This window comes from Pelodiscus sinensis, chromosome 3 (genome assembly GCF_049634645.1).
Source record: "Pelodiscus sinensis isolate JC-2024 chromosome 3, ASM4963464v1, whole genome shotgun sequence".
Lineage (NCBI taxonomy): Eukaryota > Metazoa > Chordata > Testudines > Trionychidae > Pelodiscus > Pelodiscus sinensis.
In genome coordinates, this window is record NC_134713.1 from 118,529,598 (window position 1) to 118,549,230 (window position 19,633).

The window sequence follows — 19,633 nt, forward strand, 5'->3', positions numbered from 1 at the left end:
CTTTTTTGCGCAAAACAAATCTGAGCTGTCTACACTGGCCCTTTTGCACAAAAGCTTTGCGCAAAAGGACTTTTGCCCGAACGGGAGCAGCATAGTATTTCCGCAAGAAGCACTGATTTCAGACAGTAGGAAGTCAGTGTTCTTGCGGAAATTCAAGCGGCTAGTGTAGACAGCTGGCAAGTTTTTCTGCAAAAGCAGTTGCTTTTGCGGAAAAACTTGCCAGTCTAGACACAGCCATTATGTCAAATCCTGGCCCTCTAATGGGGAAGGACTTTGTGGGAGGGATGCGTTGAGTCACCCTTTAGAGTCACATTACTTGTACCTAGAGTGACACAATCAGCCTTCCAAGTCATCGGGCCCAGTTTTGGTAGGGACTCTGGACTCTATGTGCACATTGTGGTTAGCATCAGTAGAGCTTCTCAGAGGTTGGAGAGATTATTTCCATTGGTTCCCATGTCACCCAAGTGCACACAGCACAGATTTGCTAAAGACTTTGATCCCCAATGGAATATGTTTTATGGCAGAGATGAAGAGCCCTAGATCCTAATCCCCCTGGCTCAAACTCTGCAGCATTTCATTAGATTTCCACAGAGGAAAGAGACTCTTTTTGCTGATGTTCAGTATCTTTCCCAAGACGACAGCTCTACAGAACTGTCAGCTAGCCACTCTCTCTATGAGTTGAAATGACTCATGTTGGAGCCCTGGTTGACTTTATAAAAAGGATTTAGACAGGGCTAGAATATGGGCCATATATAGCACGAATAAACAAAGTTAAAAGTGACCCAAAACAACAAAAATGGAGAATATCACCATTTGTTCTTACTTGGTAATGTTTTACATTCTTATTCTCCTGGAAACATTTAAGGGTGGGAGAGGCTTCTGTGTCATTGGAATAAATATCCCAATTGAATTCTTGGCTTGTTGGGTCTTTACTAGATTGTTCTATTAGATGGTCATTATTGACATTTATTTATATATCAAGGAATCTTCATTTCTATGACAAGACACAGTCCAGTGGAGCTCAAAGTCTTTAGCAGATCCATTCTGTGTGCACTTTTTCCTGGAGGTTTTATGTTTATGCTCATTGACACCCAGTAAGACACCAGCAGCCAGGGCTGGGAAGTGCAGTTGGGTCAGGGGGCATGGCAAAGCTCGGGATAGGGAGGTCCACCCAATGGCCAGGGCTGGCCAGGGCTGGGAGGGGAGCCTGGTGGCCTCCTGGGAGAGCCAGGAGGCCGGCAACAGAGGGCCTGAATTGACCTTCCTTGGTCCAGCAAACTCCTTCATTCAGGACCAATCAGGTCCCAAGGATGCTGGACCAGGGAGGTCCAACCTGTATGTAGCAAAATAATTATAAATGTAAGCTGAGTTTTTCCAGAATAATATAAAGGGTACATTTCAGATAAGGGAGGGGAAAAAAACTAAGCATGTTCCTTATTTACCACAGCATTGGCCTCCACTGATGAAGTCACGACTGAGTGTAAAACCTAACAGTGTAAATGAGAAATGGATTTGGATGTCCCAAATAAAAGAAGTGATATTGGTATACTGCAGCGATTAAGCGAAGGTCAAGTTTTGGTCTGCAACTTGCAAAGTCATCTTCTGCATCTATAACTCTGATTTACAGTGCTATGAATCTTGTACAGCTAGAGTTAAACCAAGCAGTAGCAGCACAAGAATAGAGGGGAAGATAAAATAAGCAGCAAAACCTTAACCAGTGATATGTATCTTAGACATTATTATAACTGTGATAGTTTAAAGATATAAATTACTTGAAGTAAGGATTATCTGTCTTTTTTTAAAAAAGGGAGACAGGCAACAATTCTCCTCTGAATTTCAAATCAGATCTACCAACGCAGGATTTTTGCAAGGTGCACTAGCAGTCAACCACTAAGCAAAACATTGCTGTATGTATTTTCTCCAAATTCCTTGCCTTTATTTTAATTTTTGTTCATTCTAATTTCTATATACTGACTTAATATTTTGTCTCTTTTTAAGTATAAATGTTTGGAAGGAGAATATTCCTATTTCTAATGATCAAACTACCAGCTTGGTTTGCTCTTCATATTGTGCCAATGAATGCTCATTAGCTTGCAATTATGAAGTGCTAAGGGATGGGATCCACAGAGGAGCTTTGGTGTGTGTGTTTGGTTTTTCCACTAAGTCTGAACTTCTTTGATGATTTTCACACATAAATAGCACAACAGATTTTTTTTCTTACTGCAGGCAATCCCCGGGTTACGTACAAGATAGGGACTGTAGGTTTGTTCTTAAGTTGAATTTGTATGTAAGTCGGAACTGGTACATATTGTAGGGGAAACGCTAGCCAAACATTTCTCCAGAGCTCAGTTTTATTCTCCCACACCTCACTTCCCTCAGTCCTTTATTCTCAAGCTGAAGTGTCTGCTGAGAAAAGCCTCTCCGCGTCTCCCTGGTCTACTGGGGGGCGCGCTAGCTTCGCGTCTCCCTGGTTTGCTGGGGGGAAGCAGCTAGTGCGGGGTTGCCTCACCCTGTTTGTAAGTAGGGATCTGATGTAAGTCGGATCCATGTAACCCGGGGACTGCCTGTAGTTCAAAAACCTGTTCCCTTTTGCATTATAATATTGAGTGACGCTGCATAATATGGGTTATTGCTGGCAAGCAAATAAAGTAGGGGATGGGAGAGTGGATGTGATACTCATAACTTAAATGGGTTGCAACAGATCTATTGGGTTGCTTCTTGAACAAACCAGTAAAATCCTGGTACAATCCTTAAAGCCAGTATATCCTGGTACAAGAAAACAAGTTTTGAGAAAATGTCCTACGGACATTTAAAAGAAAATCTAATTGTATGTTAAAAAGGCAAGGATTGTCCACAACTACGGCTAAAAGAATTTTTTAAGAGATTATTTAAAACTGAAATTTGAATTATTGTAAATGTAGAGGAGTTGTGCTATTCAGACTATCTAGCGAAATATATTACTGACATGGTGGAAAGTGCTGCTCAGTGTACTAGACCAACAGCTCTGTCATAGGAATAGTTAAGAGGAATGGTCTGGTGGGACTCTGATATCTCAGAATTCACGTCTCCTGCTATGCTCTATCTTGGCATTGATGAACTCCTTTGTGGAAGATCCACATCTCTGCACCTGGCTTCACATCTGCTCTGGTGGAACACGGATTTGATTACTTTCATGACATGTTTCGAGATATAGCACGTTAATTCCATGACTTGGGCACGCAGCTGTGGGAGAAGGAATTTCTTTTCCCTACCAATAAGGGCTGGATAAATGTGGGTGGTTGTCAATTGGTGAAAACAATAATTTGTGGAGGTTTTCTTTATTGTGATATATTCCTATCTGATGAGTGCAATAGAATTAGGAAAGCTATGTAATTTTTTCAGAGGATATATTTCCTTTTTCTCTCCCTCTTTTTTTCTTTACTAATTAAACTCAATTTTTATTACCTCGTACTTAAGCAATGACATATTAAGGATGCTATCATCAAATAGTTTTCTGATATCTTAGATATGATATGAAATAATTTGTTTTCAAATGTATTTGAATAGGATGAACCAGATTCTTCTCTTGGGACAGTGTTGCAAATTAAGAGTAACTTCATAGAAGTCAACGGAGTTATACTAGTGTAAAAAGCAAATGCAAATAAGGGGGAATCAGCCCCCCTTTATTTTAATGAGGAGGCAGCAGATCATCTGCAGTGACAAAGAGAACAAAAATAATAAAATGATATTTATTCAGTTGCTCTCACTTCATGCAGACTGTTCCCAACTCCATATACAGGGTCAAAAAAACCAATGTCATAGATGTCCAGATCCTGCCCCATCCAAACATTCTAATACATTAATACTGTACTTCCTTATGACTGACAATGCACTTCATTTGATGGTAGTGCTTAGGCATTTATATAGATTGTTTTGACATAGCAAAACTTATCTTATCAGTAACTGAAAAAATGCCAGGATGGATGGGCTGAGGAGAAGATGAAAGCCAATACATGACAAGAATGGGAACCTATAGGCAGACAAATCAAGGGCAATTACTATCCTGGATAAAAGGAGTGAGTCACTTTCAGAAAACATGAAAAAATAATTGACAATCAAGAATTGCAAGAGACTGGGTTGATGTTGCGGGCAGGAAGTGTAAAGTAGACAGCTACAGTGGATTTTGGTGCTGTTTGTGCTAATGTAGGTGATTATAATTATTTCAAACAAGTTTATCAATGTCCTGATTCAGGTTTCATTCTCATGGACTATGCTGGCAAAATATGCCTCAACAACATGTCACATAGATTTTGCAATATACAGTGTATTACCAAAAAAAAAAAAAAAAAAAAGCTGGTAAGTGATACTGAGGTAATACCATCGCAAACCCCACCACTTATAGAGGAAGGTTACCTTTAACTGCTGATTACATCAGCAAGTGCAGCCATCCTCCACCTTTGTAACAAGCACATAAAAGAGTATTTACCACATATAAACAACAATAAAATTTTTACCTCAAATCTACTTAAACTTGAGCTCTTCGACCGAGACTTCTTGCGGAGATATACTGAAAAGAACCTACGCACTGTGAACTTCTTCATATTCATTTCCATTGCCCCGTTTGAACTACAGTGCCGAGCAGATAGGAGCTGCAGTGATGAAGAAGGCTAGAACATCCTTATATTAAATCCACAGTAGACAGGTTCTCGTAAGTACTGGTTGCTGATTCATCAAGTCCTGTATAGCTAGATGCACAGAAGGGATATTACAAGAGCCATCAAATCTTGCCGTGCGCTGCTTGCTGCTCCGAGCATAAGTGCTTTTTACTCTCTCTCTCTCTTTCCACTGTTTACATTTCAGTGCTGCAAGCTGAACTCTCTTTCCACTCCCTCCCTCCCTCGCCTTCGGTCCTACTACATCCAATCAGACTCAGCTTTTCCTGCATACATAATGAGCTCCAGAAGATGACAGCTCCCAACTCCCAGGCAGAGCAGGTTTGCAATAAATATTAGATGTGTCTGTTGCTTGCACTCCCATTCTCTCTGTCAGTCTTTTTTAATCTCTTGGCTTGAGAATTGTATCAGGAAATAGGCACGTGCTGCATTTCTGTTTTTAGCTTGGAATTTCAGCAGAGCTATAATTACCATGCACAGTATGGGCCAGATTTGAGAAGAAACAAGCCCCTGTAAAGAGATTTTCCTGAGAAATGACTGTAAGGCACCATGAGCCTATTGCTAAAATAGAAGCATCTGAACCCGATTTTTTAATTTTAAGTGGTCTGGATTTAAAACATTTTTTTCTGAATATTAAGCGCCAACTAATACTACTGATTAAATAGTAATTTGCACAACTCTTTGAAAATATAAAGCACTATATGAATGTTAAGTATTATGATTATATCATGATGGGCGGCTACAATCCTTCTCTCCAGGGGGTTAAAAACCAATATATGCATACAGAATAGAAACCTTGCTGCTTACACAGTACAGTAATTCAGAGTTACTCATTATACTGGAAGCAGGCAGACTTAGGACTTTCCCTCCTCACTTTTTAGATTTCCTTTAGAAAACTACTGAAACTCAGTGTGATTCTAAAAGCCAATGCATTTCTGTGCCAGCAACATGCAGCTTTGGCTACTTGGCTCAATTGAAAAAAGCTGTGACAACAGTGATACCACCATTCTGGGGAAGAGGCACTCAGGGGCTGACTGACAACTCCACCGCAACTGATCTTACAGAGAAACACACAAGTTTTGTGTTAATTGTTTATTGGGGACACCTTCAGGGGCTATGTCATGATTGTCACAGCCTACTCTGCTAGGTTTGGTGGGTTGATTTTTTTTGCCCTTGCCATAACTGAAATGCAGGAAAAAATAGTCACGGTTAAGAGGTCATGGAGTTTATGGTTTCAACTTACACAGAGCACGTGTTTTTTTTGCCTGGACTCTTGTAACCTTCTCCATCCATATCTCCCTGCATCTCATCCCAATTCCTGTGAAAAACATCTACCTTGCCAATTTAGCCCTGGGGAAATTCTGCACCACTGCACATGTGCAGAATTCATGTTCCCTGTAGATTTCTTTTGGTTTCCCACAGAAAATGGCTTTCTGAGGGGGAAGCCACATGAGCACTCATGAAACCTTTCCCAGAAGTATGTTTTGGGTGTCCACGGCAGTCTGAAGAGAGGTAAATCACAGTGGGGTGAGATGTGGGACCAGGGAAGATGTACCTGGTGGCTCTATCCTGTCTTGGGCTCACCTTGTAGTCCCACCTGAGCTGGGGAGGACAGGATTTCCTTTTCCTCTGAACAGTATCCAGAACCAGGTCAGACCCACCTTCAGATTTCTCCAGAGGTTGCAGGAAGCTCTGCAAACTTCACCTTCCCTGCTTCCTGCACCTTTAGCTGAAGGAGAAGGTATCAGTATTCAGAAAACTACTCACCCATCTGCTTAATCCCCAGGGCATCTAGACCCTCTCATACGCAAACCCTCTTGCCGAACCTTACCCCCGCCAGGCCCTCTGTCAAACTGTATCTCCCCCACATCCAGACCCTGGCCCACTGACCCTCTGCAGAGTCCAATTACAGTTGTACCCAGAACCGCCCCCAACAATCCCTTGTGTATTCAGATCTACCCTCCCTGCACCCAGATCATCTATTAACCTGCCTGCACCCAGATTGCCCCACGCAGAACTCTTTCGCTACACACGTGGATCCTTCCACCTTTACATCCTGCTGAGCTGAGTCTGCCTGCTCACACCTGGTGCACCTTGTACTGAGGGGCAAAGCCTCAGGCGGTTTCTGGCCCAGGCCAGGTCCTTGCACTGTGTCAGAATCACTGAGTCCAAGTCCTGAGCAGGGGGAGCTGCAGAGTGATTTCCCACCGGTGTACAGCCAGTGGTTTGTGCTCCCCAATGCCATGCTGGAGCCTCCACATTTATTTAGCAAATAAAATGTGGAGTTTTTAAAAATATTGTGCACAGAATGTATTATTTTTTTTTTTTATTTTTTTGGTGCAGAATGCCCTTAGGAGTACCAGTTACTCTGTCTTTCACTTCCTCCTTCAAATCTTTTCATTGGCTTCTCTTTATCTTTTACATCACATGTGAACTCTGCATCATTGCTGTCAAGGTCCTGGTGGACCTGGAGTTTCCACCAATTTTTTTTTTATCTTGTTTCTTCTATCCCACACCTGCTGCAAGCTTAATAATGCCTTTTAGGTCCTTCTCTTATCTTGTTTCCACCCAGCCCCATGCCTGGAAGAAGACATTTTGTAGACCAGTGTTTCTCAAGCATTCCAGACTACTGTACCCCTTTCAGGAGTCTCATTTATCTTGCATACTCCAAGTTACACATCACCTGGAAACCATTTGCTTATAAAACCTGGAAGAAAAATTATGTTTCACAGCACATTATTACTGAAAAATTGCTTCTTACTTTCTCATTTTGTCTGTATGAAATTTTAGTTAGCCTGTTGTAAAATTAGGCAAATAGCTAGAGGAGTTGATGTGCCCCACTCCCCCGGAAGACCTCTGTGTATCCCAAGTGTATTTGTACCTCTGGTTGAGAACCTAGACTATTCAAGGAGTACATCATTACATTACATAAATAGGGATAACAAATCTAGATCTAATATTGGGAATGGGGATCATTAACAAAACTATTTTTTTTAAATAGTGGTTTTGAATGATAGCTCAATTGATGGCACAATAGATGGGATGGCTGAGTTTTCTTAAATATTGTCCATCACACATATGGAAAGCCCCTTCATTATGCCATCATTCAAAACCACCCTGGGTTTATAAATTTCAAAAATAGTTTCAGTATTAAATCTGGATTCTGCAATCCTTACTTACATAAAAGCAATTAGCCCTTCCCAACTCTAAGGATGCAAGAAACTACCCCATCAATTCAAATTAGGATTAAAACATGTGGAGAGTCACACAATTAAAAACAGTCATTGAATGACTAATATACTGCAATTTGCAGTGATTATTAAAGGCCACTAGATGAATCTGATCTCCACTGAATTTCAATGAACAAACCTCCTTGCTAACTCTGGCCACATATCTATACAAGCAACACCATCACAGGACCTACCCACAAAAGCCACACCATCAGAGGCTCATCTACATTCACATCTAGTAACATGATACGACACCATGCGCCAGCAATGCCCCACTGCCATGTACATTGGCCAAACTGGACAATCTCTGCACCAAAGGATAAATGGACACAAATCAGACATCAAGAAAGATAACATGCAAAAAACAGTAGGAAAATACTTTAACCTCCCTGGACACTCAGTGATGGATTACAAGTAGTCATCCTTCTACTAAATTTCAAAACCAGATTACAAAGAGAAACGGAAGAGCTGCAATTCATTTGTAAATTTAACATAATCAAATTGTGACTGAATAAGGATTTGGAATGGTTCTCTCTTGACAAAGATAATTTTCCCTCTCTTGGTATTCACACTGCCCCATCAACTGCTGGGAATGAGCCACATCCAACCTGACTGAATTGGCCTCATTAACATTGGTCCTACACTTGATAAGTAACCCCCTTCTTTTGATATACTTGTACATATATATCCCTGCCTTGGTAATGTCCAGTCCAATGCATCTGATGAAGTGGGCTTAACCCATGAGAGCTTATGCCCAAATAAATCTGTTTGTCTTTAAGGTGCCATGGGACCCCTCTTAAAAAAATAAAACTAAGTAAGTTGTTTGCCCCACAAGTCGTATAGAAAGGCTGTTTCAAAACCTCATTCTTCTGATAGTTAGAAACCTTCTAATTTCCAGCCTGAATTTCATCATGGTGAGATTCTATGCATTTGTTCTTGTGTCAACACTTTCCTTTAGCTTAAAGAGTTCTTTGTCCTCCATGGTGTTTACTCCCTAATGTATTTATAGAGAGCAGTCATATCCCCTATCAGCCTTCTTTTTGTTAGGTTAAACAAGCCACACTCTTCCACTCTCCTTTCATAGGACAGGCCCTCCATTCTCCTGATAATCTAGTAGCTCTTCTCCACCCTGTTCCAGTTTGAATTTAGTGGGGGTTTTTTGTTTCGAACATATGTGATCAAACCTGTACACAGTATTCCAAATGATGTCTTATCAGTGCCTTGTGTGATGGCATGAATATCCTCTGCCCTCATTTTCTACTGGAAATACCTCACCTTATACATCCAAGGGGTGCATTTACCTTTTTCACAGCTGCATCATATTGGTAGCTCAATCAACTTATGATTGACTCCTCCACACCTATGTCTGTCTCATCCTTCATGACTTCCAACTGATAAACCTCTATCTTGTGGCAGAAATTCTTATAGACTAAGTCCCTGATTTTGCATCTTGTACAATTGAATTTTATTCCATTTCTGATATGCCACTCTTCAGGGTCATCCAGATCTTCCTCTATAATATTCCCATGCTTGCCAACTTTGTATCATCATTAGCTCACTCCTACTTTCTGTGCTAATGTCTTTAATAAAAATTTTGAATATGAGTGATCCCAAAGCAATCCTTCAGGAATTCCACTATCTTCAGTCTGGTATTACATGTTTCAGGACAACCCATTTTCTTATCCCCTTTAAACAGAGCCTTTATTCACCTAACAAATCTTTTACTAATCCCCTTCTACTCTAACTAATAATTTCCTATATGGTATCATATCAAATTTACAAGGCAAGAGGAGGGAATGCTCCAACTAGAATAGCTTGACTGATAAAAATAAAAAATATAAACACAGGAAACACACAAAAATGCATAGATAATACAAAACATAGGCAAAGAAAATAGAAAATTCTATAAGCATCATGTTTGCATTTTATGCATTTGAGCCATTGCATTTAATTTAGTTTCAAAAGAACAAATGAATAAGATGAGATCTCAGAATGCAAGTCCCATAACTTACAGTTAGCTATAGATTATCCAGTTTGCCCAATGACTTATATAAAAGGTACAAGCCAAGAAAGAAATTAAATTAATTTGGAACATTCATTGTTCTGTTGATAAGCATACTAACAGCCAGTTCAACCTGAAAAATTCATCGCACTTAGAAATTCACAGAAGTAAATTATTAAAATCCAATCCCCTCAGAGTAATGTTTATTGCCAAAGAACTCGATAGAAATGAAATACACCAAATGGCTATGTTTAAGACAAGAATAAACAAAAGTGATGGGGATCAGCTGACATACTTATACTTAGTAGTAATATTTATGTTTTTTATTCTGATTTATGATTTCTAAACTGAAGCAATAATTGTCACAACAGAGTTTTAAAAAAAGATAAAATGACTGATTATCCTTTTTTGAGTCAGTGGCAAAACTCATTTATTTTGACATGATTAGAATTGGAACCAAAATGTATTGAAAAAAATGTACTTCAACTCAGAATTTACTGAGACTAGGTATTGCTTAACATTAATTTCATGGAGGATTGCTAATAATTAAAATTACGACCAAGAACTGTGTGACTTTCACAGGTAGTTGTACACAGAACACATCCAAGTTAAGAGCAACATATTTTGAACAACAGCTCCTCTTCCCTTCTCCCTCTCCCCTCCTCTGGCTCGGAAAACACTGATTTGGGACAACTGAAACATTTCATGAATGTCTGTCAAATTCATTAATTTGACAAAAAAACCCCACAAATAAGAATTTTTCTTTTAAAATGGAAATGTTTCACTTTGACATTTTAAATAAAATTTTGTGTTTTTTTCAACTCAAAACCACTTTGCTTTTAGAAATTTACTTCAATTTTATTTTAAAAAGCCTAAAAAACTCAAAGACAAAATGAAATGTTTTATTTCAGATAGAAAAAAGTAGTTTGTTTAACCAAAAATATTTTTTCCCAACTTTTGAAATCATTTTTGATTTGACCCAAAATGAAAAATATTTTAATATTTTCATTTTGGGTCAAACCAAAAATGTTTTTTTTAATTTCCACTTAGCTATTCCAGAGTTTAAAATAAGTTATTCTTGCAGCTTTATCCAGGAACTGCAGATACCTACCTAAGAAATTTACATTAATCAATAATCTGTGATGAATCAGAACCCAAAGGGACATACTTGAGTGGTTGATGCTGCATGAACTACCAATTTGCAGTAGTAGAATTGGGCTAAATAATTGGAAGAAATATTACACAAATCTTTGAGAAGTAGGACTCCCATTATCCACAAATATAGACTTAGTACAGGTAATTACTGGGTGAAACTCTAGGATCTGTCTTGTGCAGGTCAGACTATAACCGTAATGGTCCCGTCTGGCTTTAACTACAATTGAACAAAGCAATAGATAACTGTCAAGTTATTGCTCTGTGGTTCACATGTAGTGTTACTGTTAAGTTACCATCCCAGATTCAGGTCTTTAGTTCTGAAAGGACTATATTGATGTTCTTGAATGCAGGTTGACTTAACAGGAGCTGAGGAACAAACTTCTAGGATGCCCTAACAAGCTTATGCAATTAATATACCGAAGGTATAATTGTGGTCCAAAAAGCTAATGAAATGCTGGGTTGAATTAGTCTTGCTATAGAAAGCAGTACATAAAGTGTACAAATTGATGGCACTCTCTTACTGTGAATAATGCATGAAATTTTGCTTTCTCTTTCTCAAGTTTATATGAGAAACAGAAAGGCTCCAGAGACAGGCAACAAATTATTAGAGGCAAGAAAAGGCTTCCCTATAAAAGACCACTTATGATTAGGATCACATAAGTTTACAAAGGAGAAAAAGAGGGTTGTGATAAAGACACAGTTTACAAAGGAGAAAAAGAGGGTTGTGATAAAGACACAGTATATTTTGTTATCCCAACTCCTTGTACCCCAAAACCTAATTATCTGAATCCATTGTGTATCCCCAAGATCGCCTGCTAATAATACCTTATTTAGGCATGTACTGCTGGTTAGTGAGTCTGCACTTTTACTGCTTAATGCCTTCTACTTCATTAATGAACTAGGAGTTTTACCTGGCATTGCTTAGGTCCTCAATTTTTGGGTGTTTTTTTTTTTTAAATAAAATGAAAATGTACATGCTACATTTAAACCATTGCTCTGGATGGGGATGAGGGGCTCAGTGTGCAGCCTTTCCTGGGGACAGAGGACTACCCTAGCGCTCTCGCACCACAGCAGCTTGGAGCCAGGTAAGAAATGCCTTTCCATGGCCACTGCAGCTCCAGCAGGCACAGCCAAGGGAGGGGTGACTGTCCCCCAGCTGGGGCAAGTCCAAATTTGTCTGCCTCCCTGTGCTCCCCAACCTGAGATTTAGTAAAGCAGCAAACTGTGCACTTTCTGTTCACTCCCTGACGAAGGGGAACAGCCAGCAACATTCCCGTATGAATGGAGGGGGATCTTCGGCCTCCTCTGCACTCCCTAAAAGATGCTTGAGCAGGTAAGAGGTTTAGGGCTGGGGCAGTCCCCAACAGGGAAGTGAGGCGTACCCCCAGCCAGCCCCTTTCACCTTTCTTGAACACACACACTCTCTCTCAAATATATAATAAATAAAAACAATTATATTTAGTTTAATAACGAAATTTATATTAGAGCCACTGAATACAACTGTAATATAATGTTGGTAGCTTAATAAACTAAAGAGGTTTATTTGTTACTCTTTAATAAAGTACAAAGTGGGAGACCAATATCAGTATTACTACCTTGGTTTTTTATATTTCTTTATCGGCAGCACTTCTCTTTCTCCCAACACCCACTCATTTGAAAATTTCAGTTTCCTGGAAGCCATTTGGATAAACAAGATAAACCTTAAACCAGGGGTCCACAACCTATGGCTCCCAGGCCAAATATGGCCCAGTAGGCACCAAATATTGCTTTTTTGGCCATATTTGGCTGCCCCGTGTGCCAGAGATGGAGCTGGGAGAGCTGCACTACAGCCCTAGTTTCACCTCCAGTGGCTGCCATGCAGCCTGGCAGAGCCACATGGTGGACCACTGCCCTGTGTGCCAGAGCTGGAGCCAGCTGCGGTGTGGCTGCTCCTGGGTCTGGGGTCCTGGTGCATCCCCAAGAGCAGCCACACTGTGGCCCTAGCTCTAGCCTTGGCACACGGGACAGCCACCCACCACGTGGCCCTAGCCCCAGGTTAAGCCTTTCCCCAGGCCTAGAGCTGCAGCCTGTGTGGGCTGCATGGTGGATGCCCAGATGCTCACAGGGCAGCTTGCTCAGTGTGGCAGAGCTGAGGTGTGGCTGCTCCTGTGGCAGCCTGGCCAACTGGGTTCCAATTGGGGCCCAGCCACCATCTGGTTGCAGCGTCCTGTCCCTGGCCTCGATCTTGGGGCAGGCCCCGCAGTCTGACTACAGGTGGTGGCCCCCCTCCTGTTGAGTTATGGGTAGGAGGAGAGACAATTATCCAGCTGTGGTGATCCTGGCCTGGCCCCTCATCCAGCCACTGCTGACTGGTGCAGCCCAGGTAAGGTAATCCAGCTCCAGGGCCCTCCACATACTCTACTTCCCACTCCCAGTGCCCCACCCCCTGCCTCCTTCATCTCCCGCACACACAAACCTCCTGCCCTGAGCCCCTCATATACCCCAACCCTGACTCCTGCACCCTCACATTCCAAGCCCCCTGCCATAACACTCCTGCACCCCCCATACACCCCAACCGTGTGCTCTGAGCCCATCATACAATTGAATCCCTTGCCCTGAGTCCCTTATACACTCCTCCTGCACCCCCACAACCCCAGCCCCCTGCCATAAGATTGACAGAAGGCAGCTTCAACATGTGCATAAAGCTGGATTTGACCAGTGATGATAAACTTCAAAGAACTGTGCCAAAAGATTCAGCAGCAGAAGTCCCATGAAGTTTGTGAGTACAATGTTTTGTTCATGCTATTATCGACCATGATGTCAATTATCAATAATATTAAAGTTGTATATTTTCAGTCCTGCAAATGGGCATTCTTAAATGAGAGCTTTGTTGACCACTCATTCTGAATTTTGATGTTGTTAGGTTCTTTGGTATGAAAAGGTTGCAGACCCCCTGCCCTAAACCCTAACCAAAAAAAGAACTAGGTAATTTCATGGAGGATAGGTCTATCAATGGCTATTAGCAAAAATAGGCAGGGATAGGGTGCCTAGCCACTGTTTGCTGGAAGCTGAGAATGGACAACAGGGTACGAGTCACTTGATTGTCTGTTCTGTTCAATCCCTTTGGGGCACCTGGCACTAGCCACTGTCAAAAGATAGTATACTGGGCTAGATGGACCTTTGGTCTGACCCCGTAGGACCATTCATATGAGTCTATTTGACAAAAATGACATTAAAAAGGTAATTAAACACTCCTATTTACTCTCTTGCAGCCACTTAATTAAATAATACAATTAAGTGTTTTATTGTTGGGGTTATTCCATATAGCTATTCATTACACATTGATTCCATAAGTATGAGGAGTGTGTAGGAGTGATGAATGTGTATTAGAAATATAAGTAAACCATAGATGTAATGTCAGGCCTATAGGGTGAAGCCTGTATGATTTGAGCTTAGCTTCATTAGACTTCAAGAAGCTTGACACACGTGGGTGACCTTGGAATAATCCTATGCCAGGAAAACCACATAATTACTGCAAAAGATGTGCCAATAGGTGATGTTATGGTAAAACAGACTGTAATATACCCATCTAGACTGCAAGGTACCTGATTAAAACATGAAGAGTTCTCTTCTGAATGCAGGTTACCATGGGAACATGTGTATTAATATTACTAAGATACTAATAAGGAGAAGGGAAAATAAGAGAACAACCTATGAAAAGTGGGGCATGGAAGATCAGTTAAAGAAAAGGAGGGTTGGCACGCTACATTAGGGTTAGGTGAGTTCAGAAAAAAGATGATAAAAGTGATTCTGACTGCAGTAATGTAGGAAGACCTCACTGTCAGACCTTTCTGGGAAGACCCAAGCAGGAACCATCCCTTTATCAATAACCATCTGTTGAGAAACCCACCACACTCTATCTCCATCTTTGGGTATGTAGGTATGAATAAAGCATGGCTATTGCTGCAGCTCTCTCAGGTTGTGTAGTTGTGTATGTGAGTGTCAATTATAACTGATAATACAGACTAGATTTTTTAATTCATAACTGTGTTTGTGTCACCGTGTGTGTTCTTTGTGTGCCCCTAACAGTCTACCCATCTCCGAGAATCTTAAAGGGCAACTTTCACTTCTGAAATGGTGGCTGTGCAGGAGCTGAGATCATGTCCTAGGGACGCTATCGTTTAAACACACGACTATCAATGAATTCACATTTTTAAAAAGGCTGCACTCTCATAAAAGGAAAATCAGGAACAGGTAGGTGTTCCTGGAGCATCCACTGAGTAGCACGAAGACGGCAACTTTCCCTCTGGTGATTATGCAATATGCATTTACAGCGTTTCTATTGCCATGTTGGCCTTAGGACATTAGACAGACAAGGTGGGTACAGTACAATTTTTTAATAGAACCAACTTCTTTTGGCGAAAGAGACAAGCTTTGGAACAACACAGAGACCTGAAAAAGAGTCTCTAGTCTCTTTCACCAAAAGAAGCTGGTCCAATAGAAGGTATTACCTCACACATCTTGTCTCTATGATAGATGGCATTTTCACTGGATTACCACTGCCTATGAATCATTAGCAGATGTGGTGGGCACATTTCAGTTTGATGTATGTTTCTTCAATGTGCAATTCTGAGGCACATGTTCTTCTCACTGTGCTTTAAAAACGTACTGATGGATTTGGGTAAAAGTCTTATGAACATATTTTTTTTCGTAAAAACAGAGTGCTCTGTCCTTCAACTTGCTGCATTAATACAAACCCCTGTTCTTACACAGCACCCTATGGACTGCAAAGGGGCTCTGAGGGTGCAGCGATATTCTCACACAGAATATAATGTAGGACTTAAACCACATAATCAATATTGAAGATGACTGCTGCTGGTTGTGAGGGGGGTGGGTTTATGGGGGTTTTTTAAGGTGGGAAAATCATGGATCTTAAATGACAGTATGGTAATGGTCGCATACTAGAAAGGTGGCCCCTTGCCACTAATCATCCCTTTAAGCCTCATTTCTGCCCCACCCTGAATTGCCATTTCTAGTGTGCTCACTGACGGTTGGTTGAATTCTAGGACTCCTACCCATGTTGCACTGGACTTTGCATCAACACAAGCACTGCTGGTGAACACAGGAGCTAAGTATTCATGAGCACAATGTAATTTTCATATGCAGAAGTTCATAGTGTAGGCATGGCCTTTGCTACTGAAGGCACTGTCCAAGGCACAAGGTAATTTCTGAAAGGTGACCAGTATACATATGACCACACCCAAGATATAGAGAATGTTCTGCTTTGAAGGAACCAGTTTTGCTCATTAAGCTCTGTCACCCCTCAGACTCAGTATTAATTATCATCTTTAATGGATTCTGGTCAACACCTTCTTATGCCAGATCTTAAAAGTTTGGCTCCTAAACAAGCCACTTAATTTTCACAGTTGCTGAGCACCCATTGCTATCAGCCAAGTCAAACACAAGCATTTCTGCTTTTTTCCAGTTATGTCTGATTGAAAGATAGGCCTTACTTCAGAATCATACTGCTGGAAAATACAATGTAAACACCCCCTCACTCACAAATCCTTGCTTGGAGCAAAGATGTATATTGGCGTAGTTATTCCTTCTCAGGTCTTTTACTCTTTTCTTCAGTACTGACTCCATTGTGCTGTACTTCAGCATATAAGACACATGTCATCCAAAGATCCATAGCTCATGACTGTATGAGATGGATATTATGTTGAAGAGGTCTTATTCTAGCGATGAATATCCTTATTCTAGCCTAGAATATCCATTTTCCATTCCCTACAATTTAGAATGAAGCATTCACTCTCTCATGAAAAATGACCTCAATTCAGGTTGTATTGGGTGTTATCTGCAGAGAACTTACTTATCAGAAAGTACTCTGACAACACACAGGCTGTTCTTATTTATTCAAAGACAACTGGGACTAAAGCAGAAACAGCAGTGGCAGGATAAGGCAAGGGAGTTTGATTTGTCTGTATATGTAATACGACATGTTAGTTCTCTCAAAAGGTAGTGTTTAATCTTCTGGTTTGGGGAATGCCATTATGGAATGACTAAAACATTCACTACTATTGCTCTTGCTACCATACATGCTTTCCCATCCACAGACTGTAATGCCGTGTAATGCCGTGGCATCCCTGTAATGCCGTGGCATCCACCTCTCACTTGACCCCTTCTGGCCTGGTGTTTTTGAAATCTTTAAATAGTCCCAGCCCTAGTATTGGGCCATACTCCCAGGACTGCTTCCCTAGAGGCAATGGTTGCACCCTCCAGCTTTGCAACTGGGCCACTAAGTAGTTCAGATCTCATTTGGGAGGTTTGTTGTTGACCAACTTTAGGGTTATTTCCAAAGCGGCTTATTGGCGGCCCCAGCCAAGGAAGTTTAGCGGCCACAGGCTGCAGTTTCCTGGGCCACTTCCCATGTGACCCTACCTATCATAAAAGCTTCCCCCTCGCCTCCGGGCTCTTCTGTGTTCAGGCCCAGCAGCCAGCATGGAGTGTTCTCTTGCTCCTCCAGGCCCTGCCAGCACTGAGCTGTCCATGGTTCTTTAGCTCCTTTTAGTCAGCCAGAAGCTACAACTGCCCTCTTCTGACTCCATCAAGGAGCTGCTACTGGTCTGCACCACAGCTTTTTATACTAGCTTGCTGTCTTCTGGTTGGCTAGCCCCTTGCAGCCTCCCTCTGACTGGCTGCTTCCCTGCACAATCTCTATGGGCTGCTTGGAGGAAGTAATTCCACTGGTCCTTTCCTGGGACAAGTGTGGCAGGACCCTGAGGCTTCCAGCAGGGGGCACCTGGGCCTAGACCTCCCCATCACACCCTCCATGAATAAATCATAGCAGCGTTGTCCATACTTACTGGGGATTATTTTTCGCATGGCGGGTAATTAGTCTAACAGCCTGGGTTGAAAGCTCCTCAGTGAAGCCAGTGCCAATTACAGCTTTTACTCATCACTGGGCCTTTCATTTGCTTGGCAACATTGCTTCCCAACTTCTCCTTAGGCTCAAATAGGAGATTCTTTTTCCTCCCCACCCCAGTGCAGCTTCTGCCCCAGCATGCTCCATGAAGGCTGATAAAGGGTGCACCTTTTGTTTGCTTGTTTTTGAAAAAATCAACGGCAATAAGCATGGTCCTGTTATACTGGGGTGGAATTATACTTTGCAGGCATGGATGCTATTCAACAGTAGTCTGAACACATGGATATTCATGAATATCCACATGACTCTGAACAGCTACTGTACAGGGGTTTGGGCTGGCAGGGGAGGTGCTTGTTTCGTATTTACGATCGTTGATTACAAAAAGAAAAGTACTGAGGAAATTGGCAATGCCATAAAGGAATGTATGTACTAGAGAATCAACAATGTCTGAATCCCATTTGGTATGCCTGACAGGAAGGCAAGATACCTAACAGAGTGACTGGTACATTGTTTAGAAGCACCTCACCACAAAACTTTTGTTTATTAATAAAGAAAGGTGGTGTCAAAATTACTCCTTCAGGATTCAATAGAGAACAATAAATAATGGCTACTCACAATTTTTATGTTAGGGAGAGCTTCTATCCCCTTTAAAAATTAAAGCTTGGGGCTGGAGAACAGGAACAGCCTATTGATTAGGGCATTAGCTCCTGACTTGGCAGACCTGAGTTCAAAATTCTGCCATATCACAGACATCCTCTGTGAATCTTGGCAAGTGACAACTTCTCCATGCCTTAATTCCCCACCTGGATATTGTAAATAACACTTCTTTACCTCACAGGCATGGCATGAGGGAAATACTTCAAAGATTAATATATTCATGGCCAGATTTTCAAAGGTATTTAGGCACCTACAATTCAGATATGCACTTATCTCCTACTGACACAGACCCAAAATGCACTGAGTTGAAAAACCAAAAAATTACTTCTGAAAGCTTGAGGCTTGATTTCTTTCACTAATACATTTGTCACATCCCTTTTGGGGCTACATAAAGGAAGCCCTGTTTCAAACTACGGTGATACTACTAACCAATTCCAGACAACACCCAGAGTTCTCTGAACCTGAAATCAGAAACTGCAGAAAAAAGGGCAAAAATACATTTGATATGTCTGAACAAACCCTCTGTATTTGAGAGAGGGCTATTTCAACAGAGTGTACACTACAGAAAACACCCTCAGAATATTTCAAACCTCGGAAAAAAAGTTGCTTGTATCCTATTCAAGATCTGGAAAAGGTTCAGGGTGGTTATTTTGCCTTAAACAGCTGACCCCACCTTGACAGATGGACTAAAACCAATTTTAAACTCACCTTCAGTTCATTTTACATATAAATATTAAAAACCAGGCATCTCTGCACATCATAACACCGTAAAGAAACAGGGTAAGGAGCAGTAAACAACACAATGAATAGGGTAACATACAGATCTCAGGGTTTTGATGGCATTAGATATAGTTCAATGTTCATTTTTATTGCTATTATGACATGATCGGAACTCCTTGCTATGTGTAAAACATCATAGTTACACTTTGTGCTGATCTTTCCCTGGAGACAGTGGTGTGTGCATGGACAACGCTGAATGATTTAGGGAGTATCTGACACACACCTAGAAGGCCCATGGAGGAACAATGGAGCC

The 19,633-nt window shown here is 41.2% G+C and overlaps 1 protein-coding gene across 2 annotated transcripts in view; it reads right to left on the bottom strand.

Moving 5' to 3' along the window:
- The window catches only part of RPS6KA2 (ribosomal protein S6 kinase A2), a 337,677-nt gene that overhangs the window by 199,683 nt on the left and 118,361 nt on the right, over positions 1–19,633 (bottom strand). Inside the window, exons 2-3 of one of the 2 annotated variants that reach the window (XM_006134512.4) lie at positions 6,237–6,381; positions 4,494–4,724 (exon numbers count right to left, since the gene is read on the bottom strand). The exons of the other annotated variant lie outside the window; for it this stretch is intronic. Coding sequence (XP_006134574.1) covers positions 4,494–4,592 — 99 coding nt within the window. The 5' untranslated portion in view covers positions 4,593–4,724; positions 6,237–6,381. The remainder of the gene's footprint in view (positions 1–4,493; positions 4,725–6,236; positions 6,382–19,633) is intronic. 2 annotated transcript variants of the gene reach the window in all.